Source organism: Bos indicus x Bos taurus, chromosome 5 (genome assembly GCF_003369695.1).
Source record: "Bos indicus x Bos taurus breed Angus x Brahman F1 hybrid chromosome 5, Bos_hybrid_MaternalHap_v2.0, whole genome shotgun sequence".
Classification (NCBI taxonomy): Eukaryota; Metazoa; Chordata; class Mammalia; order Artiodactyla; family Bovidae; genus Bos; species Bos indicus x Bos taurus.
The window spans coordinates 91,520,925-91,546,989 of NC_040080.1; the positions used below are offsets into that span (position 1 = coordinate 91,520,925).

At 41.7% G+C, this 26,065-nt stretch overlaps 1 protein-coding gene across 8 annotated transcripts in view; it reads right to left on the bottom strand.

Moving 5' to 3' along the window:
* Positions 1 to 2,770: 2,770 nt before the first annotated feature.
* LOC113893136 (natural resistance-associated macrophage protein 2) overlaps positions 2,771 to 26,065 on the bottom strand; it is a 34,720-nt gene continuing 11,425 nt past the window's right edge. For 5 of the 8 annotated variants that reach the window (XM_027542865.1, XM_027542863.1, XM_027542869.1 and 2 more), the window contains 16 exons: positions 24,882 to 24,953; positions 23,010 to 23,161; positions 22,164 to 22,289; positions 21,260 to 21,379; positions 19,597 to 19,703; positions 18,989 to 19,059; positions 18,813 to 18,880; positions 17,400 to 17,555; positions 16,589 to 16,747; positions 15,669 to 15,755; positions 14,662 to 14,781; positions 14,358 to 14,507; positions 13,756 to 13,829; positions 12,777 to 12,930; positions 11,121 to 11,174; positions 2,771 to 4,715 (listed from right to left, as the gene is read on the bottom strand). In XM_027542865.1, the coding sequence (XP_027398666.1) occupies positions 4,638 to 4,715; positions 11,121 to 11,174; positions 12,777 to 12,930; positions 13,756 to 13,829; positions 14,358 to 14,507; positions 14,662 to 14,781; positions 15,669 to 15,755; positions 16,589 to 16,747; positions 17,400 to 17,555; positions 18,813 to 18,880; positions 18,989 to 19,059; positions 19,597 to 19,703; positions 21,260 to 21,379; positions 22,164 to 22,289; positions 23,010 to 23,161; positions 24,882 to 24,915 (1,710 nt within the window). In that variant the 5' untranslated portion in view covers positions 24,916 to 24,953 and the 3' untranslated portion in view covers positions 2,771 to 4,637. The remainder of the gene's footprint in view (positions 4,716 to 11,120; positions 11,175 to 12,776; positions 12,931 to 13,755; positions 13,830 to 14,357; positions 14,508 to 14,661; positions 14,782 to 15,668; positions 15,756 to 16,588; positions 16,748 to 17,399; positions 17,556 to 18,812; positions 18,881 to 18,988; positions 19,060 to 19,596; positions 19,704 to 21,259; positions 21,380 to 22,163; positions 22,290 to 23,009; positions 23,162 to 24,881; positions 24,954 to 26,065) is intronic. The other 3 variants (XM_027542866.1, XM_027542871.1, XM_027542872.1) reach the window with 1 other exon arrangement.

Below are 26,065 nucleotides of genomic sequence, written 5' to 3' on the forward strand. Positions count from 1 at the left end.
GTTGATTTCCAAATCAATTACCATAAATAGTCAACTCAAAAATACCTTTGTTGATGTCCTTTAGAACCTAGGAGAAGGCAATGGCATCCCACTCCATTACTCTTGCCTGGAAAATCCCATGGGCGGAGGAGCCTGGTAGGCTGCAGTCCATGGGGTTGCTAAGTGTTGGATACGACTGAGAGACTTCACTTTCACTTTTCATTTTCATGCATTGGAGAAGGAAATGGCAACCCGCTCCAGTGTTCTTGCCTGGAGAATCCCAGGGACGGTGGAGCCTGATGGGCTGCCGTCCATAGCGTCGCACAGAGTCGGACACAACTGAAGTGACTTAGCAGCAGAACCTAGGACATGATTTTCTGACTTTTACAATTTTTATTTTCTAGTTAGCACCAGAAAACAATCTATATTATGCCAAATCAATCTGAAAATTAGGAGTTATATAATGGCTACAGAAAAACTTTCACTATCCATATTAGACATGACACTCTATTCATCACTTAATTCTCTCCAAACAGGGCAAGGTAATTAAGGCTTTCATAAACTCCTTTTTAGAATGGGCAAAAATCACATCAGAGGCGAATGAATGGCCACGTCGTTATTTAAATTTGGTTCAGCTGGGAGGCTGCGTGTGGGAGTGTACCAGACAAGCACAGGAACACATGCAGGTTAGCACAGGTTAGCGCGCTGCCTGGGGCTCAGTGAAATTTTTAAAAATAATTGGTTCACCACTGTGCACCTCACTCTTATACAGAAACCTGACTAATTTACCACAAACATAAATGTCTAATATTGAAATATTTGTGTATTCATTTTTATACTTCTCGAAAGTATTTCTGGGAATACAAAGGTAAATTCCAAAAAAAAATCCCTTTTCCGTCAAATGGCAGTATTGTGGGAGTGGAAAGATTTAGTCCATTTGTGCTACTGCTAATCTGGCATGACACTGCAGAAAACACAAGAAACAAAGAAGATAATAAATGTGAAGTATACCTGAGGCCTCAAGCTCCTCTGTAAGCCTAGGGTTCTAAAAATTAGTTCCACCTTGTTGAAGTCATAACTGCTATGCCTCAGATTTATTCTGACTCCAGGCCTGGGAAAGAAATGTGCTTAGTCACTCAGTTGTGTTTGATTCATTGCAACCCCATGGCCTGTATAGCCTGCCAGGCACTTCTGGGAAAGAAAACCAGAGGAAAAAAAAGTACCCACTGAGATAAAATCAAGAATGCAAGGTGAAAAACAAAAAGTGCATTAAAATGCATGTAATATGATCTGTGGTAATGATTTCCTCTTCTTTATGTTTTCTGTAGTGGAGAAATACTCTGACTGGAAGGTCGTCTAGTATTTGGAGAAGGGAAAGATGCAACAATATTGAAAATATATCTGCATTCTAGACATTAACTCATTGTTCTGTGTACTATATGCACTGTTCTCTACTGGCTCAGGGTAATTATTTTTAAAGTTGCCATCTGCACCTACTATGAGGCTCTTCAAGTGCCACCAACAGACAGACATGTTCCAGTCAACACTTTAGAAACAGGCAAGGAAAGAATCCAACTACTCTACTTCACTACAGTAAACATTCCAGCAGTTGGCTATAATATCTTCCATGAAATCAGGAAATTTTAAGACCTCTGGCATAGAAATGTCATCCTTCATGTTGATTACACAATGAAGATACTTCTAATCAGGCTACCAGAAAGATCCCCCTCTCCCAAAACATGCTCAGCATTAAAAATAGATGAACTGAAGTATTAACTCAGAAACGGGGTCTTCTCAAAACTAAAAAGATTCCAGAATTTTGTGATAATCTTACTCTGAAAGTACTAATGTACTTACTGCTTGAAAAAAAGCAATGTATTAAAAGTAGCTATACATAAGAGCTCAAAAATTATGCTTAAATTAAAATGTAAAATCATTGATGGAGAAAAGTACGCAGGAAGCCCATTTGCCCCCATTAACTTGGACAAACAGGGGAGGTCATGGAGGGAAGACCCTATAAACAGATACAAACCTGAATTTGCACAATACTTCTGGGGCAAAGGCTCGGTGCTTAGTATCATAATGTTTAAAATTGAGAAGGCTATTTTTATCAGCTGCTATAATCTCTGATGCCTCCCTGACTATTGGGTATGCTCTGACTACTTTTTTATTAGGCCATCACACAGTTATATAGCAGCAGCTGTTCAGTAACAACTATTTAATTGCGTTTTTCTGATATCCTGGATATAGACTATCAGAGTACCCTTTTACAAATTGACTCCATAGTGTTAAACCTCAGAAACTGAGTGAGCATATGAATCTAGGTTAATCTTAAGATTGACTATACTGGGACCTCCCCTTGTGGTCCAGTAGGTAAGACTCTGCACTTCCACTGCAGGGGTGGGGGGGCATGAGTTCAATCCCTGATGGAGAATCCCACATTCCACACAGTGGGGTCAAAAAAGGGGGGAGACTGATTATATTATTTTCTATATAAGCATGTATCATGAAATCCAGACTGTAAATCATAAGGAATGATTAAATATTAACTTAGCAAAAAAGTCTGTCCAAGACTTACTGTTAGACATCAGTCTCCTCCACTGGTTTTAGCATGATTCAGCTTGCATTATTATAAAGTTTTCTGATTACAGGAGTTGTATGAACTGAGAGGTATACTTATAAATTTTTGCTGTAAACTCTAGTCTGTTCCTAGCAAGATACAATTTAAGAATGGAGAAAAGCTACAGAAACCCCTCAAGTACTTAATCTCTATTTAACCAACCACCTTATCTTTTTATGAGTTATAAAACAGGATTCTTCCTTTTTTTTTTTCTTTTCCCAAACATCCTCTGGTAATCAAACTACTGAGAAATGGAACTGCCCAGGGAGGGAGAAAAAAATTCAACAAACTGATTCATATAGAGTTGCTATCTCTATATAAACAAACCAAAACACTGAAACCCATTTTTAAAGTCTCTTTTTCAAATAAAAGCTCATAAATGATGTTGTTTTACTTTTAAGATCAGAAGGTCTCTAACCTGAATTGCAAGGCTATTGCTCTTATCAGAAGTTTCAAGGGTCACAAATTAGAAATGAGGGAATTTAAAGAATCATCTTAGAAAAAAATCTGTGCCACTTACAGGATCAAATCATTATAAATGACAAATCCGTGCCACTTACAGGATCAAATCATTATAAATGACAAAGGCGATGTCTTAAGTCTTACTGAAATGTGCCAAGTTTTAGAGTAAGGCAGCGAGGTTTATGCTCAAAGAGGAAAATGATGCTCAAACATACAAAGGCTGCAGGGTTTGCAAACTCAAAGCCTTTGGGGCTGGAAGGAAATGAGAAGGCACAGACTGCATTCCATTAAAAATGGATAGCTACCATTCAGTGTAAGTCAAATGCACTATCATGAAGGGGTGTGAGCCTGGTGTTCAAAATGTTCTGACTTTTCAATCAGATCAATATGCAGAAACTTTCTGCAGAAAGTTTTAAGTATTTAATGTTTTATTATAAAAATGTTACGGAAAAAAATTCTGGTTAGGAAGAAGAATCAAAATATCTATAACCCATACGTGGGCAGGCAGTTTATAACATGTGGACCAATCTTCCAAGTCCCAGTGTGGGTCTAATCTCATACTACTTGGTATAAATAAACTTAAAATGCTTAGCATTCCCTAGGAGAGTCAGCATTAGAAACATCAGCCACTCCAGGATATAGACTTTGGCCTAGAAATGGTGTCTGGAGTATTAATGGGAAAAGGGGGAAGACAAGACATGGTGGGACTATACACACATTAGAAAGAAAATTAATGCCTCCACTATCTTCTGTTGGGCTTTGTAAAGTTCAGTGTTAGAATTCTTTTTTATACCTAAAATGCTAGAATGGGCTGAGTTCCAATGTAGCATGGAAAACTGATTATTGGTTAAAGTATGATTTCTGGATATTGTTACTAGGTAGTAAGCTCTTTGGAAAATACCATCATATCTCTGAAAAAAAACTCAAGAAAAACAACAACAGAGAAAAATAATAACCACAGAGCACACCGACAACCAGGATGAAACAAGACTGCCAAAGAAAAGAAACGTCTTCTTTTGGAAATGATGTGCTAGTACCAGCAGTTACCAAGGGTTGGTTGATTAAATCCAAGTCAAGTTTAACTGGCCACAGTCAAGTATCACTTTAAAAATCGGTCTATTTGACCAGTTCATTCTGAAAAAGAGCAGTGCTCTTTTTCCTTTGTTACATGTGATTTAGACAAAATAAATATGGTTTATCTGAACAAATTTGTTTAAAAAATACAAAATATCATTTTTATATAAAACTCTACCCAAACCAGTAAGTTCAGGTTTACATAAACACACACACACATATATTTAATTCCAGAAGTCCAGGCACAAGCCCATAGGGGTGTGTGGCCACCATAGGCTAATCATTTAACTCTGGCAGCTGTAGGACTGTTGTGAGGTGGTGGGTCTCTGACCTACACTTAACAGCTGTCAGCTTTAACACCCTTCCCATGAGGAAATTTTTACCTTTTGTTCAAAATGTTTGAACAAAACTCACGACTGAACTAACAGAGAAATGTTAACAGGACACTTGGCACAAAAGGACTACGAGAAAGTGGGTCTTCTATAGTCCCTGAGGCTGTCCGTCATCTAGACACAAGTGAGTCAGCGTCCACGGTGTTCAGAAGGTAGAGTTCAGGTTGAACTGTCAATCCCAGATGGTACTGAGGACAAAAAGATGGAAAAGAGTTAGACTGATTTATAAGTATTTAAAATTGGCATTCAAGTATCTATAATCAGCATATAAAAGTAGCTCTTATTTCAGTTCTGCTATACTGATTTTCTTTCAGAAAATAAATGGCTTATAAATATATGAATGGTTTATGACATATATAAAATAACTGACAGGAGCTGAAATAGTTAAGGATTTGTTAAATGCCAAATACAAAATTTGCACTTTTAACTATTCTTGTGACATACTCTACTTCGGCATGGGTGTTTCTGATCAGGATATTAAGAGCAAATGTACTGCGAGCTTTTATACCTTAATACTAAGTGTGTTAGAACTCAAATTTCAGGGAGTTCCCTGGCGGTCCAGTGATTAGGACTCTGTGCTTTCCCTGCAGAGGGTTCAGGTTCAATCCCAGGTCAGGGAACTAAGATCCTATTAGCTGCACAGAACGGGCCAAGAAAAAGAAAAGAAATCAAATTTCAAATAGTCTAAATTCTAAGCCCTATTGTCTGGGCCCTAATTATCCTTTGGCACCTGAGCAGAAAAAGCCTTTCATTAAACAAAAGAAAGAAACATAAAACGGCATGTGCTAAGAGAAAAGGATCCCAGATGTTTATCAGACTTTATAAGAATGACTTTAGCTGCCTTTAAAACACATTGCCAGGAACTTCCCTGGTGGTCCAGTGGTTAAGAATCCAACTTGCCAGGCAGAAGAAGGTTTGACCCCTGGTCAGGGAACTATGATTGCACATTCCTGGAGGCAACTAAGCAAGCTCTGGCTCTGGAGCCCACAAGCAGAAACTAGAGAGAAGCTTGCACACGGCAATGAAAGATCCTGCGAGAGGCAACCAAGACCCAGTGTGGACAAAAAATAAATATGAAAACAAAGCAAAAAAATATATTGCCAGACTCACTCCAGGAGGCCTAATCCAGATGATGTGTATCAGCATTTGTGAAGTTGTAGCTTACTCTTTTCCTCTCCTTTGCATTCACCCTGGGACAATCACTGAGCCTCCTTGTAGCCCTACTGGTATCACCAGGGGTTTTAGGAACATTGTTGCCCCTTGGTACCAACAGCCTCTTTTGGGCCATTCAATTGTCTCATCTGTATAGAGACTGAACCTTCTGTTGTAAGAATCAAATGAGATCATGTGAGTGCTCAGGACGCACACGATAAATTCACATAAGTATTTCTAGTAGAATAGAGTGCAAAAGGCACTGGGGCTGGGATCAAGCTCCAACTCTGCCATTTCCTATGACCTTGAGCAAATTATGTTTCCTTCTTGAGCCTTATCCTACTCCTTTGTAAAACAGGAATAAATGCTGCACTTTAAAATGCCAAGGACATTAATAAACTATCTCATTTTGTGTGTGTGTGGGTGGGTGTGATGTCGTGTCCGACTCTGTGATCCCATGGACTGTATAGCCCACTAGGCTCTCCTGTCCATGGAATTTTCCAGGCAATAATACTGGAAGGGGTTGCGGTTTCCTAATCCAGGGAATTTTCATGACCCAGGGATCGCACCACGTCTCTTGACTCTCCTGCACTGGCAGACCGATTCTTGACCACTGTGCCACCTGGGAAACCTATCTCATTTTAGTCTTCAGCAATTTTTTTAGACATTAAAAATGCCCATCAGAGGTTTATGATGACTGTGTGACGATGAGACAAAATGGGGCCCATGATACAACTATTCTCAACTAGAAGGCTAGGAACTACTGAGTCACACTGGCCTTAGGGCAGAAGCACAGCACTTCAGGTTTCAGCCTTTATACTCACTTCAGGGTTTTATGACTCAGGTTTTAGTAACCAAGAGCAATTGTCAGATTCACTGACAATCCACTGCAGCCTTTTCTTAAGTGAACTACGGTGGTGGGGTGGGCATGTAGTAAGCAAGGGCTGCATTTTTAGCCCCAAGACCTCCAGGTTGTATCACTTCATGGCTTAGTAGAGAAAACTCCTTCATTGGAAGTTTGTTGTATTGCTCAGGGACACTGAGAAATGGAGCTAAATAGCAGAGGAACTGGCTAAACCTTTCAAGGGAAGAGAGGTACGCAAATAAATAAACTATCGGTTCTTACTTACTGCTGGCCCTGTCCATTTTCCACACCCACCAGAAAAAGTATTCAGGTACTTTTGAAAATTTAGCACAGACCAGGCATGCTGCGATTCATGGGGTCGCAGAGTCGGACAGGACTGAGCGACTGAACTGAACTGAACTGCAACAAAATTAGTCTATGAATTGGCAACTTTTGACCTAAAACATATTCTAGCACTCATCAGAGTATTAAGAGGAGTATCTTTGATATGGTACTGTTTTGGTGCTGCTAAACACCAAAGCTTGGTGTCTAAAGTGTACTATTAAGTGTATACTACGTATTGTATCGGATGATTAGTAAAAATAACATGCGTTCTGGAACTAAGCTAGTCAGGCACAAATGCCAAATGCCTACGATTAGTGATGTGTTATTTTAGTTTCTGGCCCTTCAGTCGCCTTATACATATATATATCCTTTTGCAGTAAGAATTACATGAGGTCATTGCGTGCTGAGGGCTTCCCAGGTGGCTCAGAGGTAACGAATCTGCCTGTCGATGCAGGAGGCCCAAGAGATGCAGGTCCAATTCCTGGGTTGGGAAGATCTCCTGGAGTAGGAGTACCCACTTGCATATTCTTGCCTGTAAAATCTCATGGACATAGGAGCCTGGCGGGATACAGTTTATGGGGTTGAAAAGAGTCAGACACAACTAAACCTGCACGCACACACACACACATACACACAGTGTGCTTAGACCCCAACTACCATAATAATGTGTTATTTTTAATGTTCCAAAGCTAAGGTGTCAAAAGGTGACACATCTGGACTCACTGGTCCTGTCCAAGGAAGGAACACAAAGCACTGCAGAGGGCAGAGCTAAAGGAAGTCTCAAACCAGGATCTTCAAATTGTGATGCATCCTATGTTAGCTATGAAATTACACCCAAATAAAGAGTTGCCTAGTGTCTTAGTGGTTAGAATTCTAAGCTTTTATGCCATGAGTCCAATTCCTGCCATGGGTTCAATCCCTGGGCAGGAGCTAAGATCCCCAAAGGCATATGGTAGAGCGAAAAAAAGATTAAAACAAAACAAAACAAAACCAGGGTAAGAAGGATGAGTTAAATGAGAAGAACAACATGGAAAAGAAAATTCTCAGATGATGTCTATGGTGTTTATTCACAGGATTTAGTTCCTGTAAGACAGACAGGGAAGGCTTGCAACAGAGAAAGGGAAAATGAAGTTCTAGTGACACTCTTGGAACAAATTAAGGGTTGACTTAGTTTTTCATGCCATGTGTTTGGTGACAAGCCTAGCAGTTTACTGTGTCTGAGTTTTGTATTTCTATCCGGTCTTTGTATTTATATGCTTTCATTTCTAAGTTAAACAATTTTCCTTTCACCTTCCAAATATGCACACTTTTTATTGGCAGCATATACAGAATATAAACGCCTACCTCAATGGTGAAACAAGACTACAGACAGAAAAATGTTCAGCTTAGAGCAGAAAAAGGCAGAAGGACAGTTTTTTTCTCAATTTTAAATATTTTAATGATGTAAACTTTAGCAATGGCAAAACTAATTAAATCAGTGATAGAAATTAGTGCTTGGTGTCTAATTCATCAAGTCTTCTGGGAACTAAACCTATATTGAGCCTTGAACAAACTGAATTTGAACCTCAAGAGTCTCCTCATATACATTTTTTTTCAAAGGTAAATATGACAGAAATACATGATCCCAGGCAGGATGAATCTAAGAACATGAAATCACACGTTCGGAGGAACACTGGACATGAAAGGCTGAGTATACACATGAAGAGCTGACTATAAATTACACGCCGAATTTTTATTTAATGCCTCCATGAAACACCCCTAACACCTAGATGTCCAGGGAGGTCAACTGTATTCCTCTATCCCTTCTACAGAGAAAAATCATGAACAGCGTGAATCTAGTATGTCAATCCAGGTGGTAGTTGATGTTTCAGTATTTCAAAGTTGTTGAGATCCCACTCATAGAGTATTTTCAAGGTTTAAAAAAAAAATATCCAGGAAACCAAATTGGAAAAAGGAAAAAAAAAACTTTTTAATTACAAACCAAGTTTACATATTGTTAAATGGTCCCTAAAAGCTCATTGTAACCACTCCTAAAACCACTAGCAGGACCTCACAGGAGCCAAACTGCAGTTCTTGTCCATTGCTGATAATTCTCAGTATGCTATAGCAGCGGTTATTTCATGCCATGTTTATAAAGAACAAGGACCAATTTACACAAAGTACAATTGTATATCCTTAAACATTTCACACAAACAGAGTGCACATGCTGGCACTGGAAGATGTCAGCTCTAAACACCGTGTACTGTACCCGAAGTAGTGGCTGAAGAGAAAGCACACTTTCTATCTGAAAGCATGAGGTGGAATACAGCATGGGAGTGTTGTTAACACTGTAAAATACTACACACGGAGTGACATAAACTGACATTTAACTGGGAAGAAATTTTCGTCATTCCAAGACATATATATAACTTTGAAAAGAAAACTAGCAGCTTTTACCTGGGCTTCTAAATATTTGTGAATCTGAGACTGACTGCACCCAGCCAGACTCCAAGCAAAGGTAAATGATGTTAGTGTACCATCTTTTACAAAGAATTTCGTCAACATGGCCCTCACCTACTGAGGCCAGACGAGAGCTTAAGAGGTCAGTGCCCGATGTCTCCAGAGTGCCCTTGTGAACAGCTTAGGGAATGATGGTAGGGGAGAGGGAGGAACGGTTGGGGAATTTGTCTCTCATGATTCTGTGCTATGTCACTGGAGGGGCTGAGGTAAAGGTTTGGTCAGTGGAACACACAAGTTTACCCTTAAAGCCATGTAAAAGTCCATTCAGTCTGTGCTTTTGACTGTGTACAAAGTACTGGAAACAATGCCTTTAGGGGCTCAGGTGATCAGAGAACATCAATCAATAGGCACTCCAGAAGGAAGACACCAGAAATGCAGTCCTTCAATTGCATTCCCATTACTGTTCTCACCAAGTCAGTGGCTATAAAAGACCTGATTGTTTATCTCCACCGGGCAATGTGACTTGGTTTGACATAATCACATGGTGTCAGGCTCCACATGTAAAAATGTCAGAAGTGGCTGAAGAGCAGCAGCTCCATGCTGAAGGGACCCATTTCCTCTGACTCCAGAGCTCCACCATCTCGTCTCAAAGTTTTTCCCTCTGAGGGAATGGCTGAAGAGAGGTAGCCCAGTGCAACCCTGCAGAGAGAACTTGGCAACCAGTGACACCAAAGGACTCGCTGAGAGGGAGCGAGCTTTCCAACGCTTACATCCAGAGCTCCTGAGATTGCCTTGCAAGTCGTCTTGGGCATGCTTCAGAAAAACATGATGATTCTGGTAGAAGGTGTTTTTTAGGAATAAAACAGATGGCTCCTCTTCTTTCAAGTTTTTTCACCTCACCCCAAAGTCTCTTGAGAACATCAGTTCATAAATGCTACCATCTTTTTCTATCACTACCCTCCTGGAGGAAGGGGAAGGTTTCTCCACTCTAAGTGCTCAAGAAGAAATACCATTGAGAGAGCTCTGTACTAACATGAGAGTTATTAACATTGGGACTCCCAAGAACATTTCAGTAAGCTCTCAATCTCTGAGGGAAATCATCAGAGTGATTTTTGGAAGAGATTAGTATTAGTCACCATGACCACAAGTGAGTTTTACCATCTGTCCATTTATCATCTTCTTTAATGCTTTCTTACCCCTCTTAATTTTCAATGAAATTAAAGTGAAAATAAGTTAAAAGAATCCTGAACCTGATGGAGGTAGACTATCTCATAATTTTATCTTTAATATGACTCAAACCACCCTAACTGAGATTTTATTTTTTATAGTTAATTCAAAAGGTATGCATAAGGAAAGTATTTCTCAGACTTTTCAATCCATTATCTTTTTATAAATAAAACTTGCATACCTATTCTGTAATTTGTATTATGTTTTTTTAACATATAGTCAGTCTTGTTAAGAATCATGCATTGAGAACTATCTCACATAAAGATAAAACAACTGACCCTGGGACAGTGAAAGAATTCAGTGCTGTTTGAGAGCAGGTATCAAGCTGTCAAAGATCCTAAATCCAGTTACCAGGTTAGGAGTTCAGGAGGAAAAATAATGCTATCTTTCAAACAAATATGCAACAATGTCTTTCCCAACAAAGGGCTGAGTCCTAAATGCAGTCTGTGCAACAGCACATACCTTTGGCTATGTTCACACAGTAAACCATAGAAACACACTGGCTCTGATGGCTACCTGTGAACAGTGTTTACTTAGTATAGCCACTGGTGGCTTCTTCGGTCAGCAGGACTTTAGAGATGCTTACCGTGTGCCCACAGTCCAGGAAGGACATGCCCAGTGCAATCAAACATTGCCAACCCTAAAAGAGAAAATATAGTCATCATTCGCTGACCCCTCTGGAGAGCCCACTTACCCCCCTCACCGCCCACACTGCACTGCTCAGATGCAAACCTCTTTGCTGTACTAACTGCAGTCCTCAGCTCCCTCTGTTCCTACTGCTTTGTGTTTGTGGTGTGTTTGCGGCAGAATTCCTTGAAGACCACTACCCATTTCAGTCCTACTCCACTCCTCACAATGCAGGGCAATGACTGACTGGCTAATACAACTGCAACAGTCTCCTGAACTAAACAGTAGGAATTCACCTAGAACCAGTCCTCAGGCTTGAAAATGGGTCTTCAACATTTTCTACAGCCTCAGGGTGACTAAGAACGACTCGGCACTGTCATAACTGATCTGCATGAAAGAAGGATCCTCTTAAGTTCTACAGCACTCTTTTTTTTTGGGGGGGGGGGGGGGGGCGGGGGGGGTTGCAGAGCTCAGTTCCCTTACCAGGGACTGAATCTGGGAGTTTGAAGTGAAAGCCAGAAATACTAACCACTACACCACCAAGAGTCACCCTACAGCGAATTGTTAAAACAATTTCTGTCAAGGCCATACTGAGTTACTTGGGTTTCCTGGGAGTAAGTCCTTGTATTGTAGGGTCAGTATAATCTTAGTGTGCCCATGGTTTACTGAGGAAAAAAGCAGAGCTATATCTATCTAAGACATAATTTCTCGATATTCATTAAAATGATGTTCCCAGTCAAGTATCTGGCAGACCCTGACACGGGGGCTAGGTAAGTATTGTCAGATGAGCAGGGGGTTTCTATCATCCAGTCTTCCCATTCTCTGTAGCAGACATGGTATAAATTCAGCTGTCCCCAGTCCTCAGCCCCTGTGATTTTTAGAGAAACCTGTCTAGAATAATGAGGGAGATGTGTTGTTGGCATAGCTGCTTTTCACTGATATAAGTAATGTTACAGAAGAAGGTGAAAATAGAGAAAAGAATATATCCATAATCCCACCATCCAAAGGCAACTACTATTACCATTTTACATAACTTACTCTAGACTCTTGACCATTTTTTTATTATCTAGGTGTTTATAATTCTGCATTCCTTTTCTTTTCATTATTATTTATTTTGCATTCCTTTTCGATATAGCTTGTTTTATAACCATCATTCTTTAGTAATTCTAGAATAATTCAACGAGAGATTATCACTATTTACTTGAGTCGTCACTGGACAGCTATTAAGCAGTAGAGCTGGGCAGGGCTGTGAACCCACATGTGCTCCCCGCAAAGATCTGAAATCACAAGACACAGCTCCATTCTCCAACCCCATCTCATACCACTCTACTTTCTACACGGCTGATCTTTGAGTTCTTCAAACATACTACACTCTCTTGTTAGGAATTATTAGGAATGGAAACCAGACAGAGTGACAGATTTTGAAAAAGGATGGCTCTTAAGAACAGAGGGAAAATTTATGATTAAAAATATTCTTTAGTCACAGCTGGTTTAACAATTTCATACAAATCGTGTCAGTAACCTGAAGACAGGTAACCATATGCTCTTTTGGGTCCTTTCTCTTCTGAGTGTTAGATGCACCTCACCACCCCTGCCTCCTCCCAGCTGGACTTACCAAGTAAAAGACAAAGCTCAGATAAGCTACGCTGACCACTGCAGCCACCACGTACAATACCACGTGCCCTAGATCCTGCACATAAACCACGACAAAGTACATGTTGATGGAACAGATGATAAGGACCAAGATACCGCCTGCAATCCTCCAGCCTCTGTCAAAAGAATCAGCACAGTTATTGGTAGAACAATCCAACCTGTCCACAAACAGAAAAAAACACTGTGTCTTTTGGGGTCACAGGACAGGAGTAAGTGGCATTTAAAAACAAACCAAAAAGTGCTTATGTCCCAGATTAGGTTAAATGAGCCAAAGTTACACAATGATAGGGAGAAAGAGGAAGAAGAGAAAAAAAAACACTATCAAATAATCCCTGTTATTTAAGCCCCTAAAAATGCAACAAGCCTTACAAGTGAAAAAGTCATGAGTCTCTAGAGACGCAACAAGTCATTTAAATACCCCAGGTACTTTAGAGATGTATATAAAAGGTATTAGCTTATGCCTCCCTCATTAAGATCATTTAACATGGATTTAAGATACTTTAACCTTCAGTGGCTGAAGTTGAAGAGTTAAAGCCCTAAAAGCTAAAAAATTTCCCACCAGAAACAAAAAATGTGCTTGCCCTCCATTGTTAAATTCATGGTCTCCATTTTCTTTGATATTTTTTACACTGAAGTATAGCTGATTCACAATGTTGTGTTTATTTATTTTTAATTTTTGGCCACACCCTGTGGCATGTAGGACCTTAGTTCCCTGACCTGGGATGGAAATCGCACCTCCTGCGCTGGAAGGCAGAGTCTCAACCACTGGACCACCAGGAAGTCCCCAACAGTCTCTATTTTCTAAGTCAGAGATTGAGAGGGCAGCTCTAGAATCATGTCTTAAAGCACATAGTCCCCCTATGACTTAATTTCTGACTGGTCAGTTTGATGAAGATACCCTTCCCCCACACATCTTGGGGAACTAACAGAAGTACACTCACAATCCATTGGCAAATTCGCTCATCACAGGCCGCAAGCTCGTAAAAGTGAGGATGGGTATGAGAGCAAAGGGAAGCTGCAAAAGAAAAAAATAAGATCAGACAGGGCTACGGGGGTTCCTGTAATACCCTAGAGAGCAGCACAGTTAGCAAAAGGGAACCACAGACCCTGCCTCACCTACTCTGTGAGAAATGATTCTTGTCATCGCAACATGCTGGAGGGTTATGTGGAAATTTGTAGCATGAACCTAGCGTCAGTTATGCTCATAGTGTCTACAAAATTTCTATCTGCCTTGTCTTCTTAATCTCCATAATACCCAACAGTCTCATTTACATTATTTAATGTTCGCTTTGGTTAATGAATAATTTTGTGTTCTATATGTAATTACAGCTTATAATTCCCATTCAACAGGCTTAGAAAAAAACAAGCCACTTCTAAAAACCTTTTAGATTCCAGAGATTTCATATGCATTCACCATAGACCAAGACTGTGCCTCTTTCTTCCTCTGAATTTTCCCCACACCCACACTAGGCTTGGTACCTAAGAGCAATACAGAATGCCTCCTGACTCAATGGGATGTGAGTTTCCCCAGCTCCCTCCTCACCTGTAAGCTCTGAAGAACATTCAGGAAGTCATTCATTCCTGTTAGATGCTCCACGTCTTGGAAGACGGCCACAAGCAGAGTGGGGATGATGGCAATAGAACGGGTAAGAATCACTCGGGCAAAGCGTGACCACTTTAGGTTCAGGAATCCCTGGAAGAAAACACAGAAGGAGGATGAGTGTCTGAAAGAGGAAACAGAAAAAGGTCTGAGGAGGTTTGGGAAGACCTTAGAGGCACAGAATTAAGAAGGGACAAAAGGGCAACATCCCCTTCCTCTCGTCTATCCCAGTCACAGCAGCACGTACCTCCATGACAAACTGGCCGGAATAGGTTCCTGTCATGGTGGAGCTCTGCCCCGCAGCCAGGATCCCCACCGCCCAGATGTAGAGAGCGGCAGGCCCGAAGTAACACCCCAGCACAACACCCTGGAGAGGCAAGGGAGAGAGATCACCTGAGACAACACCCCAAACATATCCTTGGTGTCACCTCTCCCCATTCCTGGCCACACACCCACCTCTACCAAGCACTGTGCTGGCACTGTCCCAGAAGCTAGACTCGGGTCCTGACCTCGTATTAGAGGCTTTCAACCTAAATTCTGTTGGATAGGCCCCCATTCCTCCTCAGCCTAGTCCCTTCTCTTCTCTAGGCTCCTAAAGCCTTTATCCTCAACTCATATGTTACATATCAAAAAGAAAAATGACTATAACACACTTCCCAAATTATATTCCTAAACACACTATCCTGGAAGATGGTAATAGGAATGGAGAGAAACCTCCAATAAATTTCAGAAATGTTAAATACTATGTATTGTGTACCACTGGAGGTTCACAATGTAATCAGCATAAAAGGGACAGAGAGGCCCCAGTAAAGACCACTTTACTGGAACTTCCCTGGCAGTCCAGTAGTTAAGACTCTGTGATCCCATGCAAGGGGCAGAAATTTCACCCCTGGTCCGGGAACTGAGATCCCACATGCCACACAGCACAATCTAAATAAATAAATAGTCTTCAGCCACACACACAAAAAAGACCACTTTACCAGGGATACTTCTTTAGTCTCCCCAATTAACACATAGAAAACAATATGCTATCAACATAAGTTTGGGAATTGCTGATACAATTAAATCATCTTGTCAGCTGATCTCCTATTCCCTTCCACGTAATCCAAAAGGCTTGTCTGGCATCTGGACCTCTGAAAAAAAGACACTCCACAGAAGATATGCTGAGCTCCGAAGTGAACCCACTGAAAAGACCAGACACTATGCTGAGAATCTTGATTCAGGAGCAGAGATCAGAAATCCGGACTCGTTTACCCCTTTGTAGATGTCCACAGCCAGTGTTGAGTTATCGTCTGGGAAAAGGTGAGTGTGGGGACTGCTGCTGTTTGTACAGGCTGCAACCTGGAACCAAAGCAGTTTAGGATCAACTTTTGAGTCCAGAACTCAGAGAAGACCTCTCCAACAGCTCACACACAGACGGATCATCTAAGAAACGAGTCCTGCAGGTGAGACACTGGACACAGGCTGATGAAAGCAGAGGCTGGCGGTAGGTCCTTGAGCTCTGCCTCCCCACTTTTCCTACGCCCCCAGGTCACCAAAAGCTTCTCCTCGAGTCAGAGTGTGCATGGTAATACACGAATGCTGGGTCATTTTAAATGATAATAGGTGGTGAGGGCCCTTAAACAGACTTCAAATATGAGAGGACGCCCAGAACAGAGTGGCCTATTCAAAGCAGAGCCAGGAGTCAGAGGTCCTATGGGTGGGAATCAAAGGACTTATCAAAACTAGATTGGCAAAAAAAAAAAACACCTAGATTGGCAATCAGGAGTCAAGAGGACAGAGAATTCAGTGTGATAAAATAGCCTGTCTAGCCATAGCTTTATTTTCTGTTGGCTGACTCCTCCCGCCGGTAAGCACTAAATGGCAGGACTGGCAAGCAGCCAGTAGTTGGTAAACAGGAAGCAAAAGGGGATGAGAACAGCCAGACATGAAGCCACCAACAACGGCACGAGGCAACCTTGGGCTAAGGCACGCTTCCTTACCTGTTTAAAGCTACGAAGGAGGGTCTGGGCTTGGTCACAGCCCCAGATGTAAACCTGAGTAGTGCCATGACTTAGGGGCAGCACTGAGATCTATTTCCCCTGAGCTCGAAGTCACTGTCACGTTTTTCTGCCCCAATGCAGCCTCCTCTTTACCCTCACATCCACTACTACCCAGGACCCGGGCTTACTTACCACCTGCTCGTTGGTTTTCCCAAAAAATGCTTCAGCAAACACCGAGACAACAAAGACGTTGATGATAAAGGAAACAAAGAGAGCAATGCAGGATTCAATGAAGAAGTACTTATTCGCTTCTCGAACTTCCTGCTTATTGGCTCGGTCTACCTGTCTGGACTAGAGAGAACAGCAACAGTCACTTTTTGATGAATTGGAACAAGTTTCCTTGTGATATTTCATAAGTCTGTAGTCAGGTGAAAGGCCTAAGGGGCAAACAACTGACCACATGAAATGTGAGACTCCACTTACATCCTGATTCACTGAGTGAGTAAGAAGTCATGACCCTTTGATGACATCATACATCCCAAAGAGGAAAAAGTGAACGAGTGACTGCTGAGCCTTCAGTTATGTGGCTGGAAGAACTGCTGACCTATGAGAACAATCTGATTTCAGACCTAATGGGGACACCACCTTAATTACAAAGGTCTCTGAAATCTTCCAACAAACGATTGTGATGGATTAACTGGTAAAAGACAGATTAGGCTCTTTCCTCCTGATCTCCATGAGGCCATTCAGGCATCTGAGATTTAAAGACAAGAGACACGGTGCCCCTTCAGATCTTTTAAGAAGGACTCTAGTCCCTTCTCTATGTCATCTTGGTCCCATCTCTGGTCACCTTGGTGATACAAGAGTGTGCAGTCCAACTGTGGAAAAACACGTGCTCCTTCAGGGCTTCAACAGTTGTGAACTAAGTGTGTGTCCCTTGCAACAAAAGGAAAAGATGCCATGAAACTACACAGGCCACTGAGATAAGAAAGGTCTTGCTCACCTTAACTAAGGCAGAATGCAGGTACATGTTGTGTGGCATGATAACAGCGCCCACGATGCCCACAGCCTGCTCAATCTGTGGGGTACGACAGCCTGAACAGGATGGCAGGAACATGCCTTTGAGGACCTGGGTCTGGCTGGGTTTCACTGTAACATACTACACACAAACAGAACAGCTATTAGTCTTTTCTGGAATATGAGACTAGGGAGTAACACAGTACTAGAAAACACTGCATCTTTACTCCTTAAACCCCTTCATCAACAACTACACAGGAAATGAGGAACACAGAACCACCCAAAAAAACCAAGCAGTACAGTTCAGAGAATTTAGGAATGGGGTATCCAGACACTTCACACTGTATTTTAGATACATGAAATCGATGTGTAGTGCTGCTGCTCAGTCATGTCCAACCCTTTGCAATCCCATGGACTGCAGCCTGCCAGGCTCCTCTGCCCATGGAATTTCACAGGCAAGAATACTGGAGAGGGGTGCCAATTCCTCTTCCAGGGGCTCTTCCCCACACAAAGACAGAATCCAAGTCTCCTGTGTCTCCTGCACTGGCAGGCCGATTCTTTAACACCAGCACCACCTGGGGAGCCTGGATGTGTTGAGAATCTAATTAATATTCTAAAGAAATAAAACAGCTGCTAAGGGCCTTATTGATACTATTGTCACAATAACTCCTGTGAGACACACCTTAGAATAGTCGATTCCTGATTATCCACACTAATCATGCTTCCATGTTCACCTATGTATAGAAAAATCACTAACACTTGCCACTAGCATCTGCTGAGACTCACTCAGAAACACTTTTTCCTGGTTCAGCATTTCTCTTGAAGCCTTAGACCAAGCTCTATCATCTACTCATAGAGTAGACACATTCTCAAAAGCTTAGCTAGGCCAATAAGCAGAAATCAGTTTATAATAACTGGACACAGACAGGAGCATTACTGAATATAATGGTAGGGTTAGGGTTACTTTTAACCCAATGGAATGTCCAGATTGGGGCACAAACTGGGAAACATGTACTGTATCCCCTATAGTTCACTAATTGTTACAATACAGAGAAAGTCCAAGCTGCAGCTACTGTCAACTAGGATGAGCAAAAACAAACCCCTCTAATGTTAACAGCCAAGAATAATGCTGTAACCCCTTTCCTGACCCTCTCCAATGCTGTTCTGTTGCTGAGAATAACTTGGGACCAGAAATTCTAGTACAGTTTTAAACTAGGAGTCCCTGCAGGTCTTCCTGGACACTAGTCTCTGCCACATCCTTATTCCTTTAAAATTGGCCAGTTCTGAATTCGGCTTTTTGTTAGCATGTACTGTCTTTCATAATAAAAGGACAAAAGCCTTGTTTTAAAAAGTTAATAATGATAATAATAAAGCTAACGAATAAGCCTGTAATACTTGCCTCATAGCCAAATGTGAGGGCCATAATAGTGATGAGAAAACCAAAAAATGCTTCCAGCTTCCTCAAGCCTAAAGGGGAAAAATACAGTAGTGAGTTCACAGAAGGCAGATTACCCCATAAGCCACATGATGGAAAGCAGTTCCTTTGAGAGACCCCTCCATTCCCACTGTCCTTACCATATTTGTCCAAAAAGAGAAATACAAATGTATCTGCAATGGTGATGAGAACTCCACCCCATAGAGGAATCCTAGGTCAGAGATTAAAAAGGGAGATTATAGGAAAGAAACAATGAGAAAGACCCATTTCCCAATTTCCCAACAGCTCTCCAGATACATGACACCTGGAGGACTAAGGACTCGGGAAAAGGGAACAGCAGCAAGGAGGCCAGACCTTGTGTAGTTTAGGATCTCAGTACTAAGTAAAGTAATACATTCATTCGAATTTTGTCTACGATTTCAGATATTCAGGACACAAATCTAAAAAGTAAGGGTCTTATCTCTCAAGGGACTCACTTATCAAGTGGGATAAACTGAGATACAAATTAATTATAACACACACTGCCACACACTGGCTAACAACAGGTCTGCATAACCTGACATGAGAACATGGAAGACAGAGAGCCTACATCTGGCAGGAGAGAAGACGGTGGTTCCAGAAAGGTTCCACAGAAAAAAACAATACTTGAGGTGAATCTTGAAAACTGAAAATGACTTGGGATTTTCTTTTTACGCTTGCTTTGAAATCTGGCAAAACAATGATTATTTGTAGAGGAAAAACCCCTCACCTTCCTACAGACAGGAGATTGATGGCAATAGCTGAGCCAATAACTTCCTGCATGTCTGAGCCAATGATAGCCAGCTCCACCATCAGCCACAGGATGATTCGTGGAACCTAAACATCAAACAGCAGAAAGATACGGTTCTTAATTAATCATTTCTAAGAACTTCCTCCATAGTTTGGAATTCATATTTTGGCAGTGATCCAATAACAGTCCTTTATTAAGCCTTAGGTCTAGAGATGAAGGACCAGAACTCAAGCTTGACTCGGTCCCTTGACAGAGAGGGCCAGGCTGCTCTTTGTGGTAGAGCCTGAGTCAAGGTTAGGACAGCAGCTGATGCCAATTTCTTCTCCTTCTGTTTTACTTGACACAAGAATGGAGTTTCCATTCATTATTTCCACTTAATTTTTTGCCTAAAAACAATCCTGAAAGTGTTAGGGGAAATGAGGATGCTAAGATGGTCAAAATACTGTTCAGGAGAGAATAAAATACTACAGAAGAAAATATCTATCCTGACCATAGCTGAAGAGACAAAACAAACATGAAAAGGTTGGAGTCATCCTTAATATAGTAATGCACAAGCAAGTAAAAAAAAAGACAAGATATGCAAAGGGACTCGGGGCAAAGTGTTGGAATTGGGTGTTCTATAATAAAATCTGGGAACTAATCTGGTCAAATAATCGAACAGAAAGAAATTTAGAAGTGCTAGCTCACTGAGGCCAGGAAAAAAAAAAAAAAACTAAGAAACATGAAGTGTAAGAAATGTAAGAAGAAAGAGAAGCTAAAACAAACTACAAGTTACCGATTTTTTTTTTTTTTTGAGAGGCATATAAGAAAAAAAAAGCAGGTAAAGATACTCTCTCACAGCCAGGAAAGGAGATTAAACATTCAGGATGAACCAGAAGTCGCTCAGTCGTGTCCGACTCTTTGCAACCCCATAGACTGTAGCCTACCAGGCTCCTCTATCCATGGGACCCTCCAGGCAAGAGTACTGGAGTGGGTTGCCATTTCCTTCTCCAAGAGATAGATTAATTAGTACTTATCTAACAATCAAGTCTCTCAAGAGTCTTCTCCAACACCACAGTTCAAAAGCATCAATTCTTCGGCACTCAGCTTTCTTCACAGTCCAACTCTCACAAACATAAACGACTACTGGAAAAACCATAGCATTGACTAGACGGACCTTTGTTGGCAAAGTAATGTCTCTGCTTTTGAACTGGACTGCAAGGAGATCCAACCAGTCCATTCTAAAGGAGATCAGTCCTGGGTGTCCTTTGGAAGGACTGATGCTAAAGCTGAAACTCCAATACTTTGGCCACCTCATGCGAAGAGCTGATTCATTGGAAAAGACCCTGATGCTGGGAGGGATTGGGGGCAGGAGGAGAAGGGGACAACAGAGGATGAGATGGCTGGATGGCATCACCGACTCGATGCACAAGAGTTTGGATGAACTCCGGGAGTTGGTGATAGATAGGGAGGCCTGGCATGCTGCGATTCATGGGATTGCAAAGAGTCGGACACGACTGAGCGACTGAACTGACTGAACAATCAAGTCAGTTTAAAGCTATCCTCCAGACACTGGGTCTACCCATTCCTGCCTTAGACAGCAACAAGTCCCAAATGTCTAGACACACAGCTACCTATGATATGAGTAACAAACACTGCTTACCCTGGGATACTGGCGGTGACACACTTCAGCCAGATGCAGCCCAGTGACCACTCCCAGTCGAGCTGCAAGGCGCTGGAGCAGGAGCCCCACGATGGTGGCCAACAGAAGAACCCAGAGCAACTAGAGAAGAACAAAACCCCACCATTACACTCATGAGATAACTAGTGGTTTAAGTTTGCTTGTTTGGCAATGTCAATGGGAAAGAGTACACTCAGGAAAGAGCTCCACTCAGGAATCCAATGATCTGAGTTCTGTATCACATTCTGCACAGAACTTGCTAGGTCACCTCGCACCTTTCTGAGCCTTAGTTTTTCCCATCTGCAGTTGTGCTTTTGTTCAAGGAAACTATCTGGGTAAAACAAAACTAAAAACCAACCACATGATAAAATTTAAAAAACAGACGGAAAGGGCTTCCCTGGTGGTTCAGTGGTAAAAAATTCATCTGCTGATGCAGAAGAATGGGTTCAGTCTCTCGTCCAGGAAAATCCCACATGCCACGGAACAACTAAACCCGTATGCCACAGCTCCTGGGCCTGGCCTCTGGAGCTTGGGAAACACAGCTATTGAAGCCTGCACATCTAGAGCCTCTGCTCTGTGACAAGAGAAGCCACTGCAATGAGAAGTCCGTGCACCTCAACTAGAGAGTAGCCCCCACTCTCACTGCCACTAGAGAAAAGCCTGCGCAAAACAACAAAGACCCAGCACAGCTAGGAATAAATAAATAAATACATTCTCATTCCTAGTTGGGATTAAAAAAAAAAAAAGATGGAAAAGCACTTTTCATCTAAGTGTCAGAGCCAATATAGAATCAGCACATAGCCCACAAGGTTGATATCCAACAGGCAGAGCAGAGAAGTACGCTGTGAGTGTTTAAAAAGGAAAGGGGGAAAGACTCCATGTTCACCTTAAATCCAGCCACTGCTCCAGACTGCAAATCAGACTCAATGTTTCCTGGATCCAGGTAAGCAATGCTCATAAGAAATCCTGGTCCCGTGAAGGCCCAGAGTTTACGAAAGCTAAAACAAGAGTACTGTACAAGAGAGGAATACAGAACAAAATGATTATCACCTCCAGGGGAAGAATGGATACATGCATATGTATGGCTGACTCCCTTCACTATCCACCCGAAACTAGCACAATATTGTTAACTGGCTATACTCCAATACAGAATAAAAAACTTGAAAAATAACAATAAAATAAAATAAAATTTATCTTGGAGAAAAAAAATGATTACCACCTCCAAATTCCTGGTCTAACTTATGTATTATTTTATCACATAAAAAGCAACAATATCAGCTTCATAAGAACAAAGGATTTCAGAAGTTGGACATAGGTGTGTCCAAGTTTCTTTTCCATCTTATCCATTCCTTATCAGCAACCTGGCTAGCTCTCTGTCCAAATAAGAGCCCTTCTCTTACCTGTCCTTCCAACAGCCTTTCATTCTAAAACCCCAGCAATAATAACCCCTACCTCTGTGCTCAAACACTACCCAAATGGGACAAAAGGCAACGTAAAAAAGGGAACATGAAAATCATGCTTTCTGGATCAAAAAATGCTCACCAGTAAAACTTGGCAATGGTTTTTCAAGGACCTTAGTTTCCTTAACAGTTTCTCTGACTACAAAAATTCAGTCTTCAGAGATTGCCTGCCAGAATTGACTCTGAGGTTGCTGATCTTCAGTTGTCTAGCAGACATTGTACACAGGTTTTCCCTAGATAATAGTATTTTCCTCCAAGGACCTGTCACTAACCTCCTCCTCAGGAATGGCAATCTTCTCATCAAAGTAGGTGGTGAAGGGGTCCTCTGAGCCCGCCCCGGGGGACTGCGGAATTGAGGAGTTACTGTATGCAGGGTTGATGGCACCAAGACTGGCAGAGTCTCCATGGTCTCCAGAAGCATCTTCTGAGTTAAAAGAATTGAGAAGAAATGAATTAAAATGAACAAAATACACTACTATTAAGGTGCTTGGTCGTGTCTGACTCTTTGCAACCCCAGGGACTGTAGTCTGCCAGGCTCCTCTGTCCATGGAATTTTCCAGGCAAGAATACTGGAGCAGGTTGCCATTTCCTACTCCAGGGGATCTTCCTGACCCAGGGATGGAACCCACATCTCCGGTGTCTCCTGCATTGGAGGAAGATTCTTTACCACTGCACCACCGGGAAGTCCAGTGCAGTTGGTAATATCAGTAATCATCTTTAGAAGTACTAACATTAAATCTTTTTAATACCTCAATAAATGCACAAGATCTACCTAACTCCGTCTCAATTTCCAGTACTATATTTTTAAATTAATTTTTGAATTGGCAATACATTCAAATGGCTGAAAATTTGAGAAACACAAAAATGCTTACAGTAAAAAAGCTCCCTCACAACCCCCTTCTCCAGTCACCAAGCCCTATATCGGTTTTCAACACTAATCTCACAAACGGCCTCCCCGTAGTTTCACACTTCTACTGTCACTTGCCAATTTCTAGAATCATTTCATTTTCTTCCAAAATCACTGATGTCTAGGGCTCAATATGTAACATCCCCAGACTAGCCTCACTGATCACCCAAATCTTAACTTTTAGAAGGAAATAGGCTAACAGGACACTTTCTCCACCTCCCACCCATTATTTGGTAGGATTTAGTCAAAGGATCATCCTTGGACATTATATCTCCATCAGGCTTCCCCAGAAACGGCTAACTTACAAACCACTATCATATTTCAGGCTAAAATCTGTAGCCGCAGAGAAATGACCAAAAAGGAACCCTTCGCCACCTGACATAGGCCTGCAGTGAAGAGCCTGGGGAGGGGGAGGTGTCACCCTTGCGACAGGAAGGCTCACCGCAGACTAATCACCAGAGTGATTAATCTTCCTCCTGCATTTCGCTGCTAATTTTAAATCCGGCCAGTGGGGGGGGGGGGGGGGGGGGAGGGTAAGGGCGAGGGTCTCACAGAAAAGGGCTAAGTCACCAGAAAGTTAGGAAACCCAGTCTGCTGAGACCATCAAATGGCTATTTTTAACCACAAAGCTCTAATCTCAGGGTTTCCAAGAACCCCTTGCAACCGCCAATTAGAAAAACAAAAGCTTTCTTTTTATAGGGAACTGACCCACTTCACCTTAAGTGACACTGAATTGAGGAGTAAATTTACTGAAAAGGAATGGAAATTCTAAAGGAGAAATTTAGACTCAGGAAGGATTAGTCAAAGCATAAAGTCTAATGAAATACTCTATAAGGTGCTAGCTCAGTATTTTCCTGTTCCACTCTTATCTGAAGTGTCTTCAGCAGCCAAAGCACCCCAGAGGTTTTTATACCAGGTCTGCAAGTTAGACTGCCTTTACAAGCACTATTGCTACAGAAACCAGACTTGCAGCTAATCTTGGCTCATCTCAGAACTGGAAATAAAATTGAGGCAGGTCTCTGTGGTTATAAATCCATTTTCATTTACAGCCTAAGTCACCAGGTCACCTAAGTCACCTCTGAATGGAGCAGGTCTCCATATAGTTGGCTGGGGGACAGGAGATGGTGACAATTTTTGATGGAACAGAGGACAAGAAGGACAATATGGTAAATTTCTGTTACTGGCTTAAGCCTAATTTCAAACAAAAATGAGTCAATAACACAAAGCTGTAAATTACCATCTGGTATCTTCTGTTCAGGACCCAACACCATGGTGGATACCTGAGTGCCTGAGTTCTTAGAAAAGGATTCTGGAAAAGAGAGAAGAGAAGGAAGAGAATTAGCAAGAACAAATTAAAACAAGTTCACAACCAGTATTCTGTGACACTGTTTGACTGAACCCTTACTATGCAAAAAGAATAATTGCTCTACTGAATTAGATAACCTTGAAAATAATCACAGTTTTCAGAATATGATTAAGAGATATTTAAGGGGAAAAAATGAAATACTGGCAACACGTGGAAACCAAAGTAAAGCAAAAGCTATTTCAGGCAAGTGGGCAAGTAGTTTTTAATAAGTATCCACGGGAGATAGTGAAGGGCAGGGAAACCTGCCATGCTGCAGTCCAAGGGGTCGCAAAGAATTGGACACGACTTAGCAACTGAACAACACCAAAAAAGCCTCCATACAGAGGCTTCCAGGCAATCAATCACCCAGTCTCCCACCCTTTACCTCCAATTAACCCAAATATTTAAAAGACTGACTTCCCACCATTTTGATGAGCTTTTAAGGACAAAGATCTATAACTCTTTGATCTAACTAACAATTTAAGTTCATGTTTCAAGTTTCTGAAGGGTGGGGAGAAGGGGGAAAGACCTCACCAGCACACTGGTAGAAGAGGGCCACTATTTCCCAGTCTCATCTTTCCCTGAGAGAGACTTCAGCTGTAAGGTTTCAGGTCTCATTCCCCAACACTTCAACAACTGAGAGAAGAGTGAATGACCATGCTCCCCTCAAGGAGAGCTGAGGCACCAGGAGAAAAAGCCACCGACAGCAGCCCGCCTGCACCTCTCTCCATCAGCAATAAGTAACCTACAAGGGGGGATGAGGAGTGAGGGATATTAGGGGTGAGAGGGGGTGTGGTAGTGAGGGGGTATCTCAGATGTCCAGCCTCCTAGTGGGTTAAGTTTAACTGGGGTAGAGAGCTTAAGTTTACTTGGGCTAAGTTTAACAGGGGGTAGAGGGAATACTAGTAAGCCCACTGGGCCACAGATCTATGGCATATTCTCCAGTCAACTCCACCAATAAGGTTAATTGTTTAAAAATTCTGATCTACTGATTAAGGAATCTACTTCTTAGTTATTTCTAAACTTAGAAATAATGGGAAAGGTAAATAATATTGTTAACCACCACCCCTTGAATC